The 22,357-nt window shown below is 34.8% G+C and overlaps 2 protein-coding genes across 2 annotated transcripts; one reads left to right on the plus strand and one right to left on the minus strand.

Moving 5' to 3' along the window:
• Window positions 1–7,289: 7,289 nt before the first annotated feature.
• Window positions 7,290–10,151, plus strand: LOC111371916 (putative calcium-transporting ATPase 13, plasma membrane-type). The gene has a single exon (XM_022994068.1). The coding sequence runs from the start codon at window positions 7,290–7,292 to the stop codon at window positions 10,149–10,151; it is 2,862 nt and encodes a 953-aa protein (XP_022849836.1).
• A 4,868-nt stretch (window positions 10,152–15,019) lies between these two features.
• Window positions 15,020–16,470, minus strand: LOC111410106 (serine acetyltransferase 1, chloroplastic-like). The gene has a single exon (XM_023040307.1). The coding sequence runs from the start codon at window positions 16,453–16,455 to the stop codon at window positions 15,262–15,264; it is 1,194 nt and encodes a 397-aa protein (XP_022896075.1). The 5' UTR covers window positions 16,456–16,470; the 3' UTR covers window positions 15,020–15,261.
• Window positions 16,471–22,357: the final 5,887 nt, after the last annotated feature.

Raw genomic sequence — 22,357 nt, forward strand, 5'->3', positions numbered from 1 at the left:
AGTAACTGCATGATATGAGTAATGCCAAAACAGTGGATGTACTAATGCTTTTGACTTCCCTTTACATATGATTTAATTGATTCATGTTGCTGTGTCATATTTCCACGCTAACGCGGAATTGTGAAAATTGGATTAGAGAAACCCTCCGGGTCAAATTATTCTCTTTCAATTCCCACTCTTTTTTTATCGGGTAAATAAATTTTATTGGTCAAAATTGTGGGCACAAATCCTTCTGATGTATCGGACATGCAAAAAAAGACACTACAATGAACAAATGATCCAAAACAAGTATTGGAACATGAATCAATGCATTACACATTCATCACATCAAGGTGCTAAACTTCTAAACGATTTCAAATCCTCCAAGAGGAGATGAAAAACAAATCTGTCAATAACAGTTCATAATCATGCTTCCCAAATTTCACAGCTTAAAAAACCTTGCAATCTTCAAAGATAACCTTCGAAATTGGACGGATAATTACCTTCAATTCCCATTCTTTGATTATGCTTTTGTTCGGTTTTATCAACTTAAATTTGAGTCGAAATAAATGATTAATTTTAACTATAGATTTTATGTGACCCACAATTTTCACTTTTTGACCACAATTCTCATCAATTTTTATTAAAATGTACTAAAAAGTTAGTTTTAACAAAATTATATAGACACTAAACCCTTGTTTGATTCCCATTATCCTAAAACTCATTTTTCAAAAGAAAATTATTTTCAATCATACAATCTCACAATGAAATATTTTGTACGTAAACCCAAAGAAAAAAATCTACTTTACAACCACATATTATATAATAATTCCCTATTACAAAACTCATTTTAAAAAAAGGGCTAAAAAAATTGAATATGTGCGTATGTACACATCAAGACATTCAAGGAGTATTTTTTTAATTAATAGCATGATTAACGACATTATACGTAGTTATTTACCAGCAAGACTACCTCATCAGATTCTCTGTTACTCAAACTAACACAAGTAGATGAAATGAAATTTGATTGAAGATCAACATTAATATTCAAGATTTCAGTAACCACTAATTTTTAATGTCCAATCGCCATGCATAATTGAGTTTTAAATTTGTCCTTTTATTATATATTAAAAATAGTTTCATGCATATCCAGCGCACACGAACAGAAGAGTGGCCCGGCCGTCGGTCGGGCCATGGCGAGAATATTAATTCGATTGGACTTATTTGAAATTATTAATTTAGAAAACGCGTCTAATTTATTCACATATACAACCCCAACAATCATTATCATTATTTACTGATAAGATTTTTAAAAGAATTGCGTCTGAATATATTTGTTTACTGTACATAATGGGTAGCTAAAATGTTAAGGTCAGGATATGCCTGTGCAGGGATCTTCATGAAATATCTGTTTTATGTAAGAAAGAAGAAAGAGCAAATTCAATAAGAATTTGTCCTTAACACGAATTGTCCAGAATTCTAAAATACCAATGTTAAAAGTTGTTCAAAAGATAAAACTTTTGACAAGAAAATCAACCGTTTTGGAAGTCAGAGATGGCAGACCTTGGTCAAAAGTTTGGTGGGTTAAACAAAATATTAGAGATTTTAACTTATTGTCTTCTCAAGTTTAGCATATGCATTATGTTCTAAATGACTAGTTATAAGTACATACATACGATGGAAAGAAACGTATCAACAAAACTTTGAATGTGAATTATGTCATGTCACAATCGAGCCATTAGGGCCCTACAAAATTTAGAATTATAAAACTCACTACTTGTTTGGAAGAGATTAAAATCGAGCCATGAATGGACTAAAGTCACCTCGACTCAAGCTAAGAGTTTTAACGCTTTCAGATTGGGAATAGTTGGTTTCTCAATAGAGGTTGCCCCACTTTCACCTTCCCCAAAAGTCAAAGGCGATCTCTCCACGTTAGAAAGCAAAAAATCCAGCCTTTAATAAATGGCTAAGAAAGTGACGCACCAAATCAAGTCCTAATAATAGAAATTATCAACAATTTTTATTTTATTCCACCACTTTTCAATTGTATTGATGCAACATCTTATAATTATTGGATTTCGCGGGTTAGAAATTGAATAAAGGAAAATGCTATTTATATATAGAGTTTGACACTCCGGTGTACACTCTCCTCACAAGAGGAGATGGGTCCCACTGCAATAAAAAAATCTTGGGATCACGTATGTAAGGGAAGTGTACACAGGAGTGTTAACCCTGGTGTATGTGTAGCAAAACTCTTAAATAAAATAAAGTATTACTATAATTGTAGTGCCAGATATAAAAAAATAAAAATAAATAAAAAATATTGGAAGCTTTAGTACAAGTAACCATCCTTCTATGGTTTTGTAGGCCATATCTTTCAATTTGCTTATATTACGACTGCTGATATATGAAGCTTTTGACCTGGTTTTGCTAAAAATCATAATTTTAGTAGATTTTAATAAAAATATATTAAATATGTAGATGAAAATTTTATAAATGTTGTGGATTCCATTAAATGTAAAATTAAAATTATTTTAACTTTGACTTAAATTTTTTATTAATCTTTTTAGCTAAACTAAAAAAGGAGATAAGTATTAAGTCGATAGTGACAATACTTTTGCTGAATGAATTTCTCCTGTGTCTTGGTTTTTCTTTATAGAAGTTACGAGTTATTTTAGGATACAAAGTATACATGAAAACAAGCTATTATGTACAAGGAAACTACCTAAATTGCAGTAAGTAAATAATTTCTAAATAATTTCTAATAATACACGCTAATATCCCCCCTCAAATTGATGTTAGGGAGTCCACAAGCATCAATTTGCTGACGAGGTAATTATGACAGTGGCGTGTTAAAGATTTGGTGAAAATATCTGTGACTTGTTGAGAAGTGGAAACATGGGGAAGAGCGATGACCTTGGAATCATAGGTGTCCCGAATATATTGACAGTCCACTTTGATAAGTTTAGTGCGTTCATGATACACAAGATTGGCTGCAATTTGAATTGCACTAGTGTTGTCACAATGAAGAGGCGTAGGTTGTGACTGAGGAAAACCAAGTTCGGCAAGAAGACCACGTAACCACACAAACTCAGAGCATGCAGCCGACATAGCTCGATATTCAGCCTCAGTGGAGGACTTAGAAACACAGTCCTGTTTCTTACATTTCCAAGAAATAAGAGCATCACCAAAAAAAATACACCACCCAGTAGTAGAACGACAAGAATCAGGACAACCAGCCCAATTAGCATCACTGTAAGCTGCGAGCTCAAAAGACGACCCTCAAAGGAAAAAGAGACCACGATGAGGAGTTCCAATAAGATAGCAAATAATGCGATGGACAGCCACCATATGAAGATGATGAGGGGCGTCCATAAACTTACTTACAGTATGAACTGCAAATAAAATATCCGGACATGTGATAGTGAGATAGATGAGACTACCAACCAGCCTTCGATAAAGAGTAGAATCTGGAAGAATATCTCCTTCGGCCTTTCGATATTTAACATTAAGCTCCAGCGGCATATCAATTGAGGAGGCTTCAGAGAGATCAGCTAATCCAATCAAGTCTGGAATATATTTATGTTGATTCAAGAAGAGACCATGTGATGTAGTATGTACCTCTAAGCCAAGAAAGTAAGTAAGCTGACCAAGGTCTTTCATACAAAAAATAGAGTGAAGATGTTGCTGAAGTTTCTGAATAAGACTGTGATTAGATCCAAAGATAATAATATGATCCACATATACCAACAAAAAAACAATACCAGCGAGACTCTTATGAAAAAACAGAGATGCATCATACTGGCTTTGAGTAAAAGAAAAATCGAAAAGAGTGCCACGAAACTTGTCAAACCAAGCACGAGGAGCCTGCTTAAGACCATACAAAGAGCGTTTTAGCTTACAGACAGAATCAACTGAGGGAAGAGGCATACCAGATGGAAGTTTCATATAAATGTCCTCCTTGAGGTCTCCATGTAGAAATGCATTATTCACATCCATTTGATGTAAAGACCATGACTGGGAAGCGACAAGCGATAACAAGAGACGAAAAGTGGTCATTTTGGCCACAGGAGCAAATGTCTCATCATAATCTATTACATACTCCTGACGATTACCCAAAGCAACCAAACGAGCCTTATAACGTTCAAGAGAACCATCAGAATGAAGTTTGACAAAATATACCCATTTACTTCCAATGGTTTTCACTATTTGTGGACATGGCACAATATCCCAGGTCTGATTGGCCTCAAGTGCCTCGAGTTCTACTTCCATAGCATGTTCCCAATATTCATGTTCCATAGCCTGTCTATAGGAGGAAGGAATAGAAATCGAATTAAGTGTAGCAGTCATAGAACTATGGGAGGAAAAACCATACCTATCGGGTGGTTGAGAAACACGAGAAGTACGACGAAGAGGAACAGGAGGCGGTAGATCATAAGGTGCAGGATCTGACGTTGTAGATGGAGGATCAGTGAGACTTGGAAGGATCATCGTCGAAGATAAAAGGTCTGGACTAGTAATAGGTGCAGCATGCCTCTGAGTGTAAACAAGGCCAGGCTTGAACCTAGATGGTTCTGAGGGAAAATTAGGTAAAACAGAGAACACGGGAGGGAAAACCACGATTTCTGAACTGAAGAATGACTGCTTTTCAAAAAAAAATTACATTACGAGAAATTTGAATTTTTTTGATGTAGGATCATAACAGATGTACCCTTTTTGAGTTCCACCATATCCCAGAAAGGCACACTTGACAGATTGAGGGGTGAGTTTTGCCCTTCATGTGACGGCAAATGAACAAAACATACACAGCCAAAGGGATGGAGATGAGAGTATGTAGGATGATGACCAAAGAGTTTATAAAATGGAGAAGCATTATTAAGAGTTGGAAAAGGTAATCGATTAATGAGATGCACAGCAGTAGACAATGCTTCACACCAAAAATGAGAGGGAACTGAAAACTCAATTAAAAGGGCTCGAACCACATCAAGAAGTTGACAGTTCTTGCATTCTGCCACCCCGTTTTGTTGAGGGATAGAAGGGCAAGATTGCTAAGAAAGAATACCTTTGGTTTGTAAGAATGATTGAAAAGCACTAGACATATATTCACCTCCCAAATCAGATCTTAAGATTTTGATGGAAGATGAGAATTGATTGTCAATGAGCAAGAAAGGGTTGAAAGGCAGAGAAGACCTCACTCTTCGCACGAAGAAAATAAATCCAAGTAAATCGACTATAATCATCAATAAAAGTAACAAAATATTTATAAGGAGTATGAGATACCACAGGTGTAGGACCCCATACATCACTATGAATAACATCGAAAATATACAAAGCACGAGAACCATGAGACGGGAATGGTAAAACTTTACTTTTAGCAAGCCTACATGAAGCACAATCAAGAGAAATAACCGAAGTAGTAGTTTTATTACCAAGCAAACCCGAGTTTAACAAGTGTTTTAGCACATACAAATTGGGATGACCTAATTCCTTATGCCAATCAAAAACATCTAAAGTAGCAGAATTACAAACAAAAGAAGAAAATGGAACGGGCTTCGATGATATAGGAAATAGACGTCCCTTCTTAGGTCCCTTCACGATCGTCCTTCCAGACACCTGATCCCGCACATGACAACCAGAAGAAGAAAAAAAGACAGTACAATTATTATCAACAAGTTGTTCGACAGATAGAAGGTTAGTTGATAAATTAGAAGAGACAAACATTAGACAAATCTGGTGATATGTCTCCCATAGCTGAGACAGGAATAGTGTTACCATCGACAGTGTGTCTACTGAAAGGTCCATTATATGGTCTAAGGTTACTAAGCAATCGAGGATCGTGAGTCATATGGTTAGATGCACCGGAATCTAATAACCAAGAAGAAAAAGTAGAGGGTGGATTACTTGAGATACCTAAAGCAGACAAAGCAGAGATAACCATTTGTTGAATCATATCAGGAGTTATGGAAGTTTGGGAAGAGTTAGGAGAGGCTGGAACTTGAACGGGAACAGGTGGTGGAGCAGAACTAGCGACTAAAGTGGTAGCAGCAACATAATTTGCTCCAGTAAGGACTCTGATACCATGACAATATTTTAGCTGAATGAATTTCTCCTATGTCTTGGTTTTTCTTAATAGAAGTTACAAGTTATTTTAGGATACAAAGTATACATGAAAACTAACTATTATGTACAAGGAAACTACCTAAATTGCAGTAAGTAAATAATTTCTAAATAATTTCTAATAATACACGCTAATAGATAGTGCAACAATTATTTACTGTACGTTTAAAACCATACAAGTTTTAGAGCAACATTTCTTTCCCGAATTATTTTCTCTTTTAGAACATATATGTTAAAATTTTAATTGTTGTTAATACATAGACTATATAATAAGACCTAATCTTCCACCGATGATAATTTTGTTTCAATTCCCAAATGGGAAAAGTATCTTGGACCATAGTTGGTCGTTATTCGCTTTTGACAATGATACGGAGCCGCGTTAAGTAAAAGGCCAAGACTTTTGGGGCTAAAAATTGAATGAAATATCTGAGTAATTTCTCCAAGAAATTTCAGAAATTTTCAAAAGATTTTCAACATGAAAATACCACAAATTTAGGTAATGGGAGATATCATTGTCTAAGTTTTGATTGATTGAAACTTTTTGCATGATATTATCCTCGTTCATGTTTCTTTAACATTTAAAGAAAATTAATTTGCTGAGAAAATATGTGTTGAAAATTAATTTGAAAATAAATGAATTTTAAACCTAATAGGAGTTGAATTCTATTAACAGGTTGTGTTGACTATTACATCGATCTTAAGTATTACTTGAAAAGCTCTAGAAAACATTAGGATATGTTTGATTTCCATTTCAATTTTTAATTTTGAGTTTATTTTTAATTTTCTGTTTTGATGGTCCATTTTAAGATTGTTAAAATTATATTTTGATCAAAGGCTAGACACAAATATTTGGACTCGCTAATATACTATTAATTCAGTCATTTAATCCCACTTTTCATTATTCAACTGGATAAGTGCATAAAATGAGCCAATAAGAAATGAATTCATTACAATCCATAAAGGGAAAATTCGGAGAAAAATTCCGATGAACTTCCGAGCTTTTTTCTTTCATTTTCTCTCCATTTGCCATTATACCCACTTCAAGGCATTCAACAAAAGAACATAAACACACACTCTATGACTTCTTGAGTGTAACTGAACCTTCTCTTTAGCTAAAACTATAAACTCTAGATACTTTTGTAAACTGAACCCAAAAAAAAAATAGTTGTTCATGAATAAATATTTCTTGCCTCATGGCGGCGGATTCAATGCTCAACTGTGACAATCCGGCAGAAGTCCCCACGTTCGGAGTTAACCAGGAATGTCTAGCAATATTAGTACAAGTGAACGACAGCGACTCTCTTCGGCCATTCGGGGGGATGCCAGGATTAATGGCAGCATTAGAAACTAATGCAGAAACAGGAATAAGCGGGGATGCCGGAGATCTTTGCCGCCGCCACAAAGCATTTGGCTCCAACTTATACTTGGAGGAGCAGACGCGTCCCGTGGTGGTAGATGGCTTCTTTCGGTTGGCTTTGCAAGGTTTTAAAGATACGACAATTATTCTTCTTTTGTGTTGTGCTCTACTGTCTGCTGTAATCGGAATCAAGAGAAACGGGCCCGTTGAAGGGCTTAGGGATGGAGTAATAGTAGTTTCAGTCATCTTCTTTGCCCTCTATTTTGGTCTTCTCTGTAGATTTATCAAGTCCAGAATAAGACGAAGGAGATTGTTAAAGAATAAAATACATGTTCGTGTTGTACGACACGGGAAAATGACACAATTTTCGGATTCTGAAGTTGTGGTCGGTGATATTGTGTGCTTACAAGCTGGTAATCAGGTCCCTGCTGATGGATTATTCATAGAAGGGAACTCTTCATTTAAGCTCGATGATGATTTTCTCCATGGCGATTCCAGTTATTACAAAAATCCTTCTCTTTTTACTGGTGCTAAAGTGAAGGAAGGCAACTGCCAAATGCTTGTGCTATCAGTCGGCAAGAACACGGAAAGAAGTCGGATGATGAGATCACTCAGCAGTACTCAGAAAATTGATAACCAAGAATCCAAACTGCAAATCTCAATTGATAATACCAGCTCCCGTCTGGAGAAAATTTGGCTGAGTCTTTCGTTATTCATTCTTGTAGTCCAGCTATTCCGATGTTTCCTGTATGTATGTGATGATAGTTACAACCCAGATCCAAAGGGTGTGAAGAACTCAGTAGAGGATTTGGTGAATGGATACGCAAAGCGGATGAAGAAGCAAGGCACCAAAGCTAGTGGATTGGTTGCTGTTCTTAGCATCTTACTCTTCGCTTTGAGAGACGGGTTGCCATTAGGTATTTTCGTCTCTTTTGTTTATGCATCGAATAAAATGAAGTCCCACGGGGCAATAGTTCGAAGACTTCCATCCTGTGCTACAATCGGCTTAGTCACCACAATCTGCACTGGCATAACCAATGATCTCGCCTTGCACCATTCAAGGATGGCCGATTTGTGGATTGGTTTCGATTCTATTAAGGATGTCTCGAGAGAAGTAGCTGGAGAAGTCCTTCAAATTCTGCAAGATGGATTTTGTGCATATGCTTCTTGCAATGGCCAAGAAAACGCTCTTTGCTATTGGGCTCATCAGATGCTTGATATTGATATGTTTGAATTCAATACTTCTTGTGCCGTCCTTGATATTAATAAATCTCCTGATCTCAACAAGAATTCTTGTGGTTTGGTGCTAAAGAAACATAAAGAGGCAGGCAGAGTTTTGCACATTCATTGCAATGGAGAATTTGAAAAAATGCTATCCATGTGCTCTCATTATTGTAAGGGGGATGGAACAATGCAAACCTTAGATGAAGATAAAAAAGATTTGTTGAATAGAGAATTTCAGAAAATTGCATCCAATTGTCTCCAGGTCCTGGCTTTTGCTTATAAAGAAATAAACCGGGAAGAAGAGAATGGCGAGATTGAAGAAGATGATGCTGATGATAATGAAGAAACCCTAAAACTCTTGGAACATGGGTTAATCTTTTTAGCCCTTGTGAGCTTGAAGAATCCATATGCACCTGAGATGAGACAAGCAATTCAAGATTGTCGAGCTTCTGGTGTCGCTTTCAAGTTAGTCGTTGATACAGACGTAACCACAGCAAGAATCATCGCTCTTTATTCTGGAATTTTAAGGCCCGAAGAAGATATTGAAGGAGCTATAACTGAAGCATCTGATTTCCTCAAGAAAGACCAAGAAGAACGCCTGAAGACAATAGAAAACATCCATGTGATTGCCAATACCTTTCCTACCGACAGACTACAGTTTGTACAGTGCCTAAAACAAAAAAATAAGGTCGTAGCACTCGCTGGTTCGTGTATTAGAGATTGTCCATCTCTAATAGAAGCTGATGTTGGGATTTTCATGGGCAGCCTGCGTGGAGCCGAAGACGCAGATATTGTTGTCTTGAACCAGAATATTTCGCCAATCTTTACCATCATAAAATTGGGAAGGTTCGTACAAGAAAGCATTAAAAAGTTCACGCAATTGCAATTGACTCTCAATATTACTGCCTTCACTGTCAACTTCGTCTTTGTAATAGCTAGGAGAGAGGTGCAAATTTTGCCATTTCAAGTCCTGTGGATAAATGTAATTATGGATGTTCTTGGCGCCCTTGCTTTGGCGATAAGAATAGTAGAACTGCAGGGAGAATCCGGTGTTCGGGATGCCGGTGATCCAATCATGAACAGGACCATGTGGAGAAACGTAGCAGTTCAATCCTTATTCCAAATCACAATTTTAATCTTCTTACAGTTGAAAGGAACTCATTTTTTTCACGAAGCCCACAAAACAGTCCTGAAATCCATGATCAACTGCTGTTATGTCTTCTGTCAAATTTTCGGTTTGATCACAGCCATGATAATGTTCAAGAAAAAAACTAGTATGACTGAGGAATTGTTTGCGTATAGAAAATGTTTACTCATAATTCTTGGTATTGTGGGGATCATTGTTGTTCTTGAGGTGGGATTACTTGAGATCATGGCCACTGTTGCTCACTGGGGAAAATTAAACTCCAAAGAATGGTGCTTTTGTATTGGAATTGCAGCACTCTCAGTTCCTATAGTCTGTGCAGCAAATTGAGTTCTTGTAGCCACAACGTAGATTGTGTGATGCACGTGTGTACACTTTCAGTCATTTTAAATAAATAAATCTGTATCAGCTCTTTAATTGTTTAAATTTCAGTCGAGATTATTTTAGATTTGCATTGAGACTTGATGATATGTCATATCGGTACATTAACTAATATATCAGTGTCGTAATCGGACAAAAAAGATTGTTAGGTCTCGTTTAATATCTATTTTTATAAGAATGGGAATGAAAAATATAACTATTATGAGACCAACATAAAATATAAAAAATCAAATATAGTGACATGATGTAATGGATAAAAATCATATTTTTTTTATTTTTGTGGTAAAAAAATGAGAATCAAACTAAGTTTAAACGGTAAAGAAAATTTCAAATTTAGTCGATTCATCAAGAACGATGAAGTTTCTCTCTTTCTTCCTGTAAATGGGACGTATTAAATGCGCCTGTCATTATCCCAATACACCTACTATGACGCTGGTACCTAATAAGAAATCTTCAGGAGACTTTTACAGAGTAATTTATATGAGATGTTTTAAGGAATACAAAGGTTGAACTCTAACTTTTAGGGCCTTCACTATCCCGTCTCTAGACCTTTGTGAGGGAGGTAAATCGCGGTATGTGCCCCAATAGGCCAGGGAACAAGAGTTGCATGTATACTGCGCCTACAAAGAGTCCAATTTCATGTTTCAGGAATCGAACCCCCACACTGCAACTGCCAACAAAGCGTAAGATAACCTCACTCTTATTCTTTGCACCACTAAATTATGCCATGGGAGGCAATGTTTTAAGGAATATACATGCACCTGTGCCTGTCCCTGTCCCTCTATATCTACTTGACACAATCTATGCTATAATAAGCAACAATAGAAAACTTCATATTCTTTTTGCACTAATTTAAAATTTAGGGTTGGCCACGTAATCATTAATTCTGTTAATTTATTTCTTCTGTATTTTGTCCTTCAATAATTCAATTACCATTGCTACAAAAGGTAAATATTTTTGTCCATCTTCAAATATGTCTCATTCAACTATCAACAGATTCAACTCTGGTCCCTTGCATGCCTATATTACATGTACACTTGGACATCGACATTTGACTATATGTGATCATAGCTCTGACGGGATACGATGGTTGCAAGCACTTCGATCTCAAGTCTATACGATAATGAAGATATTTGGGTGTGGGAGATGGACAAAACAAGTGGTGTTGTTTGTGAAGCTCACACTCACCAAAATAACAAGGGCGAGTTCCGGTATGTATAGGGTATAACTCTGATTGTGTTGATGTGATTGAGAGTTTAATATTCAAATTGAGATTATATTTGGGTGATACTAAGTGTGAATATTTATACCTGGGAGAAGTTTCTCACACATGTCTTCATCTTAACGATTCACTTCTTAAGCCATATATCGTCAACTATGTGAATCCCTAGTCGTTGTACACCTGCTTCTACCGTAGCCAGCATAAGTTAAAAAGTTATCTGAAATTGTAGAGTCGTCATGCCTATTGGTACTTGTCGTCAAGACTTTTCGTAGAAGATGTCATTTTGCCAATCGCCTCGAAATTGTACTGCAGCAGAAAGTTGATGCCTTATCTCGAATGGTAACACTTTGGACGAAGCGTCTAAGAGTATGCCCTCATCACTTCATTGGACACATGAGAGAGGCAAAGCTAAAATGGAGTGGGGACCGTGCCTGGTCTCTTATTTCGCTTTTTGATTAGTTGATTGTCACCTAACCTACTTCGTGGGCAGATGTGTAATAATTTAAGAGTGAATTACCCATATGGTCACTGAACTTTGTAAAAGTTTTTTACGGGATTACTGAACTTTAAAAATCATCAAATTCATCACTAAACTTTGTAAAAGGTTTTCATGGGGTCACTGAACTTTAAAAACCGTTCAATTCATCACTGAACTTTGTAAAATGACTCCTGGGGGTCACTAAAATTAGTGACCCGATAACCCTTTTGTGAAGTTCAGTGACCCTGTGGAAATCTTTTGCAAAATTCAGTGATAAATGTGGTGATTTTTAAAGTTAAGTGATCCTGTGAAAACCTTTTGTAAAGTTCAGTTATGAATTGGATGATTTTTAAAGTTCAATTATCCCGTGGAAACTTTTTGCAAAATTCAATGACCATTTAGGTAATTCACTTAATAATTTAATTATCTTTTTGTAGGGTGTCATTCAATTTAATAAGTAATTTTCGTTAAGTAATATAAAATTCTCATAATGCTTGTCTATTTCCTCCAAGTGACAGTTTACCCGGTAGTTTTCAATGATTCATTAAAAAATCAATATAATTAAAGTTTAATGAGATAATAATTCTTAATAATCTGAATTCCAATTTTATTTTTTTTATTTTTTTATTTTTACCTGAATGAGAGGGAAATTTATTAGTAAATGTATGATCGACCCGAGACAATAAATCGGACACCAAAATCAAAGGGTTCCATAGTTATAATATATTAAGCTGAGTAATGCCAAAATATAATTATGGAATTGTACTTCAGCAGTTACAACATTCTTACTTAGCACCCGTTTGACCCTCATTATTCGATATTATAATTTTTGGAGTAGTATTTTTTTTTAAAGAATGTGTGATTAAAAAAGAAGAAAAAGTTTTGGGTTTACATGTTATTTTTTTGAAGAATGTGTAGTTAATGAGAAAAGTGAGAAAAATGGATTATAATTTTAATGGGAGTCAAACGGAGGCTTAGTTAGTATCTTATATATTACAAAAATCTATTCTTTTGTCAAGCATTCTGACTTCAAAGCACATAATTTTTTATCCGTGATTTCAAAATTTGTTTCATTTTTTGCTTTGGACTCAAATTGCAGTCATCTTTTTAACGACATATGAAGATCATTCTACCAAACTTTGTAGAATTACATTACGGGTATAGAAAATATTTAACGGAGCCAATTGCAGGGGACAAGTGTCCCACTGTTTTTGAAAAGACATGATCCAAATCGAAGAAATATGGAAGAAAATAGAAAAATCCACTTTCTTGAATTAAATCTTGATTTTGGTTGGATAAGAATCTTGTACAATTCTCTTGATGTTGATCATCTAGCCTCATTCTTCACCTCCAGAATATGTAGAATTTGATGAAAGATTAGGTCAAGGGAGGTTTTTTTACGTTGTGGGGTTGTTCTTCTATTTATACAATGCCAAGGAGATTCCTTACCAAACTAGAATAAGGAAACCTAAATTTTTCCACATTTAACATTGAGGCGTGCGCCTAGTGTAATATAGGGTGCACGCCTGGGAGCCTTTGGGGTGCCTCAGTCGCTCATTTTTTGTTTGGGGCGCGCAAATTGCTTAAGTTTGAACAACCGAACATCATAACTTTCTCTCTCGATATCTAATTGAGGTAATTCAAAGTGCGTTGAAAAGATTACTCAGAAGGCTACAATTCTTCCAGAGATCAAACGTTTTCTATGCCAAAATTGGATATCAATATGAGACTAGAAATCCGAATCATAACTTTTTCGGTTAAAAGTTTATGTATGATAATATTTTGACTATAATTCATCTCTTTGACTTATTTCTTCATCTAATTGACCCCGGGCACTCTCAAATCTTCATCTTGATGTCCGAAACAACTTTTGTGTATTTGTATTTTAGTCCCCGAACTTTGAATTTGCTTCATTTTAGTCATTTTCGTTCTTTCTTCCAATTCTTCTTTGAAACATGAATTTTTCCTAATAGAAGCAAAAAATAACAAATTAATTCGTTCAAAAAATAACAAAATATCATCATTTAGAATCTCAAATAAATTAGAAACTACACTTATCAGACCTTAATTAGAATTCTCAATTATCTTCCAAATAAAATTCGGGTCCCACTCAAATTCTAACGTATACAAATTAGCAGATGCAACTAATTTTGATTTTGAGTATGTCATCATGTATTTCTAGAATAAAACTCGTTGAATTATCCACATTTCAAGTCGATAGCATCACAACTATACTGAGCAAGAGCTTCGGTATTTTTTTTTTATTTTTTTTTGCTCTCATCAATTGTTGCAGTATTGCCTACTTCGTGTTCATAGATGATGTTATACAGAGTATCCCGTCTGTTTTTTATGCAAACGCTCTCTAAGTTTTGGTTTCATTCGACCTATTAGATGAAGCAATTTGAAGGAAGGATACCCGTCCGCAATGTTGAATCTACTGCCAAATTATTGGCTTCTTTGATTACTGATATTAATGTTTCACGTTTCTTAATTTTGTTACCAAAGGCACCCTTTGTTTTAACAGCTCATAAAAGAATGAATTTTCTCTGTGAAATTGATTGTTGATCCTGAATTAGATGCTTTCATCTGGTAAGATCAGAAATCTGCTTCCCCCGCTGATACTAACGTTTTGTACTTAGAAGTTCCGAAATGCATATTTTTCGCAGGTTTCTCCAGTATTCACAGCAAGGAGCAAAGTTTATGTCTGCGCAGCCGCGAGACATAACCTTTGCTGCAGGCTGCCTTACTCTGCAAGACCGAAGGCCTGATAACAGCTTCTGAGGCATCAAATGGAGACTAATAGCATTGGCTTTCAATCTGGTTTCAACTTCAGAAGCATAAACTTGGCAGTGACATTTAAGTTAGTTACGGATTATACTATTTGTACATAAAAATGGTACATAGGAGATTACATAAAATAATGCAAAGGGAAAAAATTGACTATGTTTTAAAATGTCAAATGATACAACTACATACGAAATTTTCTAACCTATTATATAAATGTACATGTAACAATGTCCTTTAGTTATTTGTCAACAAAGTTATCGAAGGACTGTTATGTCAACTCTTTCATTAGTAAAACTAACATACGGGAACGAGATCTAATCCCATACAGTATTGATTACTTCAAAATTCTAGTTCAAGGGAACATAATTTACTTCAAAAATCCATTACAAGGCCGTCTTGGCGATTCTCTCACAAATTATGTACCAACAGAACACAGAATTTAAAGGCAACTACAACACGTTACACATAACACCAAGACAAGAATTTTTCTATGCTAATAGGAGAACTTGGGCTCTCCCTTAAAAGCACAAGAAAAGCCCCAAAGTCCTAGAGAAGTAGAATAAATGATTGCCCTAGATTACATAATCAGACCACTTGGATATATCTGATGTATGATCCATAGTAAAACTGGGAAAACTATCCAGCTTAATTGGATTCTCTTTCCCACCAATCAGTTTAGCTGGATTTCCTACAGCAGTAGTTCTAGCAGGAACCTGTTTCAACACAACAGAACCCGCACCAATTTTGGCTCCATCTTCAATTCTAACATTTCCCAGTACACAAGTGCCTGCCCCAATCAAAACCCCATCACCAATTTTTGGATGTCTGTCCCCAGAAACTTTTCCAGTGCCGCCCAAAGTCACATTATGCAAAATTGAAACATTATTTCCAATAACAGCTGTTTCTCCGATTACAACTCCTGTAGCATGATCAAGCAAAATCCCCTTTCCAATTTTGGCCCCAGGATGAATATCCACAGTAAAAACTTCAGATACTCTGTTTTGTATCAGAAGGGCAATAATTTTTCTCCCCTGTGACCATAACTTATGGGCAAGTCTATGAGCCTGGCATGCCAAAAACCCTTTGAAATTCAAGAAACAGTGAACATAACTTATACAAGCAGGGTCCCTTTCTTTAACAGCTCTCAAATCATCTTTAGCAGCAATCATGATTTCTTGATCCTGTGTGAGCAAACCTACAAAAAGATCATACAGTGTACCACTGGGCAAACTAGAATCACCCAACTTCATGGAAAGATGATTAGCCAAAGCATTTTCCATAGAATCATGCGACAAGATTGAACTGAAATAATAGTTAAACAATATGGGTTCTTGATCGATATCTGAGCTTGCCTCAACTTTCATCTGCTGCCATAAATTATCTTCTTGTTCATCTTCTTCACCACCAATTTCATCCAAAACAGTACGCATGCATAGGGTATTTGACTTTTCTCCTGAAACGGGCACGCAAGAAACAAGATCAGAAGTCACGGCTCTGCAGTGTCTTACATAATCATTAAACGCATCATTTTCAGCTTCGATTCTGTTCGGATTTGTCTGAGGAGTCTCTGTTCTTGGGGAACGTGCAAAAGTAGTCATAGGAACGGCTGAGAACCTGATAGGGAAGAAGGGTTTCTGCAAATTTGGGGATCCAAGAAAATTTGTGGAAATAGAAAAGAGAGGCGACAAAAGAAGTGATTTTGTGGAGAGAAAGCTATGTAGAGGTGGAGATGGAGATGTCGATCCGGTAAGAACCAGAGCTTTCATGGAAATTGATATTTTTTTTTGGGAAAACAAATCAAATTAAAAAGAGTTTATTTAGCCCGAAAAAAAAAAAAAAATTCAACCTCAACCTTTGAGGGCCCCACCACACCATCCTTAAAGTTTTGTGAGGAAAGTAAATTGTGAAATGTGCCCAACAGGTCAAGGAATAAGAACTGTATGTACACTACACCTATAAGGATTCCAATTCTATATTTCAGGAATCAAACTCTCATACTGCGGCTACCAGCAAAGTGTGAAATAATCTCATTTCTGTCCTTTGTACCACTGAACTATGCTCCGGAAGCATTTATTTAACTATTAAGCTGGAAGAGAGAACGAGGGTTCTTGAGGAGAAATTAATGTGCGTAAAGAAGAGCAGGCTTATTACAAAAATACTTATTAACTCCCTTACTTTTCAAATATTTCAAAGACGTCCTTAAAGTTTACTTTTTTAACGAATTCTCCATGTCATCTATATATTTTCAATTTCGCCCTTCTATACTATTTAAAAATTAGGGATAATTGCAGCAGAAATCCCAAATTTTTGAAACATTAGCAGACTTGCTCCAAATTTTTTATTTGTTGTAGCCGTCACTCCTAACATTTTCAAATGTTGCATATGAGGCCCTTTTGGATAGTTTCAGTCAAAAATTTTGTCAGTTGACTATTAAAATAAACTTTGACCCCCTTTTAATCAAATTTAAAAGGGCAAAATGGTAATTTTTAATTCAAAAACTCTAAAAAAAAAAAAAAGGATCTTATTCTTCTCCCCCGTCCCACCCCCTCTCCTCAATCTAAAACTGGCAATAATGAATCCACTGTCACCGTCATTTCCCACCATTATTAGCTAGATCCACCATCACCACCTCTTGCATAGATCCACAACTCAAATCATCAATCCACCACTACACATCAACCACATTTCCATCGCTAGTACCACAACCTAAGAGAAGTAGATGCAGCATACAAAAGTACCATTGCACCACCACACAATAAAACACCATGCACCCACCATCGTGAAGAGCCATCAACTACCTTTGGAATGAAGCAGTAAGAGAAGTGGAATGAAACAACACTCGAAGGAGATTGAAGCAGTGGTCAAAGAATTGAACCTTTGGGTTTGGGAAAATGAATTAAGGTTAGGTTGGTGGGTTATGGTGTGGAATTAGGTTTGTGTAATGGAGTTGGTGGGTGTGAACGGTGGTGTGATAGTGAAGTATAGGAGCTATGTGGTTTCTTGGCGACTTGGAGCTGTCGATGATGCAGTGGTTAACTGGTGGCGAATGGGTAAAATTGGGTGAGATACTGTTGTTATTAAAGGATGTGGTAGAGGTGGTTGCGCAATGGTTCACGACTTCGAATTGTATGGGTTGTGTGGTGCAACTGGTTTTAGATTGGGGTGGGGTTGGTGGGTGGAGAAGAAGAAGATCCATTTTTCTTTTATTTCTTTCTTTCTTTCTTTCTTTTTTTTTTTAATTTTTAATTTTTTGTTTTTGATTTAAGTTTTTTGATAGTTTAATATGGTAATATTTACCATTTTTGCCTTTTAAAATTTGATTAAAATGTGGTCAAAGTTTATTTTGATGGTCAATTGACGAAATTTTTTACGGAAATCATCCAAAATGGCCTCAAATGCAACATTTGAAAATGTTAGAGGTAACGACTGCAACAGATGAAAGGTCTGGGAAAAATCAGCTAATGTTTCAAAGGTTTGGAACATTTGCTTATCCCTAAAAATTATTATATCCTTATAATTGAATTATATATTTTCCTTTTCGGATATCACATGATATACTTTTCATAATTTTTTCGTTTAGATAAAATAATTTTAGTTAATTCTTCAAATTGTACTTCATTTTGAAGTTCATAGCCTTCGCGATAGTTTTATCGATATTGCTTACCAAAAGGTATCCTGAGCAATTGCAATAATCGAGTTTATTGATATTCTTGATATAATAAATGCTATCACATACCATCATACTCAATTCAATGAAATTGTTTGATCTTAAGTTTTTCAATAATTTTGCACGTGAGGGGTATGATTTATTTCGAATACAATTGATAAATAATTAACAATAAACATAGATAAATTAATAAAACTAGTTGAAAATTTAATAACTATTGCACATATTGTTATAAAATTCATAAAATAATTAAACATACATTTTTTCAAAAACATTTGACAAATAATTTACATATCAGCATAAATAAATATTTTACAATAATTTAATAAAGCAAGTTGAAAAATTATTCAATATTATATGTTGCTTGATATATCAGCATTGGCTCTAATTTTTGGTAAATATACTCCTTATATCATACGATATCGAGTTTAGAATATTAAACTATATTACCAAAATTCTTAAGTAAAAAAGTTGGCATCAAAGGTTTAAAGTATAGGATTTTTTAGGTCATCTTTTTAATAAATATATTAATCAGTTATAGCTTGTGCACTTTTTAAAAGGAAAATCAATAAAGTAAAAATATCGGCACCAAAAGTTTAAAGTATAGATTTTTTAGTAAATATATTAATAAGTTTTAGTTTGTGCATTTTTCAATATTTCTGTGAATAAATAACTCTATAAAAAGACAAAAAATAAACTTTAAAATTTTTTAAAAAATTATATGTCTAGATTAAAAAATTATATATATATATATATATATATATATATATATATATATATAACTGATTTTCTAATAACTTGTGCTTAACTTAACTTATGCTAAGCACTTAGGTGATATAGCACAATTTACATATAAGTATTAAGTAAGAGAAAATTGCAAAATGAAAAATTGGGAGAGATTATTGGAATTTTTGAGAAATGAAAGAGGTGTCCATAATTGTTATAAAACCTTCATGTAATTTGCTCTTCAAAAAATTCTCATCTCTAAATTCTGAGAGTTCAGGATTTATCATCATCCATATAGTTTTTGTTGGCTGATATTTTACCATTAGATTAGTCAAGTAGTCAATTTTCTTGTTAACGAGCTCTTGTTTATAAGAGTAATTCGCTATCATCTCATTAAGAATGATCGAATGAATGTTGGAGCTCATTTTATGCTAAACACAAACGACGTGTATTCAATAATGAATTGATATGTCATGTCATCAATACTTAGCATAAAATGAGCACCGGTGCTCATCAGATCATTTCACATCATTTTAATAAGAGGTTTTAGAAGATAAAGATGAAAGATAAATCAAAATTAATACTATCGGTTATGATCTTTCAAAATATACTAACTAAATTTAATTTCTTTTTATTATATACAATCTAAATATCCTTTATCTATACTCTAGTAAAAAGTAACTCAAACTGATAAACTTTCTAAAAGTAAGTAACATAAAGTTAAATATATTTTTTTATAAATATGATCAAATATGCATTCATTATATAAATAATACAGAGTTCTTTCAATCAACATCAAACGACATTTCACTTTGAACTTTATCATGTTCAGATATCGTGCGATTTGATGATTATTCACCTTTTTCAATTTTATGAATTTCATTTCTCATTTTTTTGGAGTGAAACACTTCGAACAAACAAAGGAAATAATCCAAAAATAGGATATTTATTTATGACATTAGGAAGGAAATTTGACCAAAAATAAAAATGAAAATTAAGAAAGTATGACCACTAGACTTTACATGACGAACTCCACCGTTCATAATGCACTTTGGATTCACACTCTCCACTTGCAAGGATTCCCCGCCCCACTGCGATCAGTGTCTTCCTTTTTTATGGCTTTATTCTTCTTATTTTCAACTTTCTAACTTATGATTTTATACAAAATATTAAAGAATGTAGACAAATAAATTTACTTAGAACGTGATTGGATCCATCTGAAAAAAGTCAAAATTATATATATATATATATATACACACACACACACAAAGACTCGCGAAATACATAGGGAATTTGCTCCTGTAACAGGGGGTGGGGCCCGCAAATAAAAAAAAAAAGACCTCCCCCCATTTGTGGGGTTCGATCTGGGGGCGGTCAACTGCCCTGTTACTGTAGCAGCTCCCAATATATAAATCATGAGCAAAGATTCCAGCATATGCTGTCGGCCCGACCTCTGCATTTTAAATATTATTATTTTGTAATCATAAGACAAGTTTAGAGTTTTCATGATCCTACCAAATAGAAATAAAATTATATAAAAGGATTGAGATATTTTGCTGTTTAAAAGACCACAAAGAATAATTAATTATATTTTGGGGAAAAAAAATATAAAAGAATAAATATTTGGTGTAGCGTCTAAGTGTCTCTCAGTCCACACAAATAGTAGGCCTTTCCCCTCCTTGTAGCAATGCAACAAGAAAATATGCCCTCGGGACATAGTCCAGTGGTGCAAAGGAAAGGAGTGAGGTTATCTCATGCCTTGTTGGCAGCCGCAATGTGGGGGTTCGATTCCTGAGACATGAAATTGGACTCTTTGTAGGCGCAGTGTACATGCAGCTCTTGTTCTCTGGACTGTTGGGGCACATCCAGCGATTTACCTCCCTCACAAAGCTCTAGGACGAAGCGGTGGGGATCCTCAAGGTTGAGGTTCAACTTTAACAAGAAAATATTACTTTTACTAACTATTCGACTTCTTCAAAGGCCACCTGGAAAATAAATTAATGCCTCGTGTTCGTGGAGATTAAATCATATTTTTGATAGATTTTAATAAAAGTCAATGAAATGTGTGATTGAAAGTTGTGACTCTCATGAAATGTATAGTTAAAATTAATTATTGTCTTTGATTGAAATTTAAAATTGTTTGGTATAGTAAAGTAGACCTAGTTTGGGCCCAATCTATTGATATAGGATTTTCAAAAGGTGCACTTAGGTTCCATTTATTAATTTCTTTTTCTTTTTCTTTTTTTTTTAATAAAATAAGTCCACATACTTCAATTAACAATATGTTCTCGGTAAAGAAGAGGGGACCGAAGTGAACTATAGACTAGGATGAGACTAGACACGAGCGGAATAGGTAAGATGAGGGGACTAGAAGAGGAGCAAAAGGTCGGATAGAAGTCCTTTTCTTTACAGAAAACGAGTGGAGAAATTTTCAGATTACTCACAATACTCTTTAAAGAGCGTGAACCTCTTTATATTTTATAAGCTCATCTCAGATGAAAAAATAACGTAGATGATCATTGTTGTCTAATGAAGTTTGAATACATCTCTAAACATAGATCCATTACTAAAAATTTCTTCATTTTTAGGTGCAGGTTATAAGAATATTTTTGCCGTTCATCCCAACGTTACCTAACAGGGAGTCCAACCTAGATTTGCTCAAAAGTCATAGTACATCACGACTTCATTGAACAAATTTATATAAACCTTCAACATCACCTGAACTTGTGCTAGATAACATTATCCTTAAAGCCAACATGTTCTCTTTTGCCAAGCGATTTTAAGAATAGGGGTCTCTAACTCTGGTTATCATCCATCCATATTACTACCGATACTTTTAACTAAATCCAAACTTATTTAATTATCAACTATTGAATTTAAAACTTATTAATCTGCACTAACCCGAATCAGTGTTGTGTATATTAATAAGCAGTAAGCGCTTTTACGAACAAAATTCGATAATTGTATTTTAAGCAACAGATCCGATTGTGCCTCTCGCATCATAAAGACCATATGAATGTCGACATCAGGCCAGGACAAATGAATCAAGTAATATGCCTAACAAATTGCACTTCTACAATAAATATAAAGAAATCTTGTCTTCTTCCTGATAAATCTTGAAAAATATCAGCAGATCAGATGAGTCAAGGCACAAAATACTTATTCCCCATTGGTTCTTTATTGATCGAGATTCCAACCAGTAAGAAAACACCAATAAAAGTTAACAAAAATCATTGAACGATCAGCAATTTCGGAGCCTTATTGTTCATTTTCTT

The sequence above is a fragment of the Olea europaea genome, chromosome 2 (assembly GCF_002742605.1).
Source record: "Olea europaea var. sylvestris chromosome 2, O_europaea_v1, whole genome shotgun sequence".
Lineage (NCBI taxonomy): Eukaryota > Viridiplantae > Streptophyta > Magnoliopsida > Lamiales > Oleaceae > Olea > Olea europaea.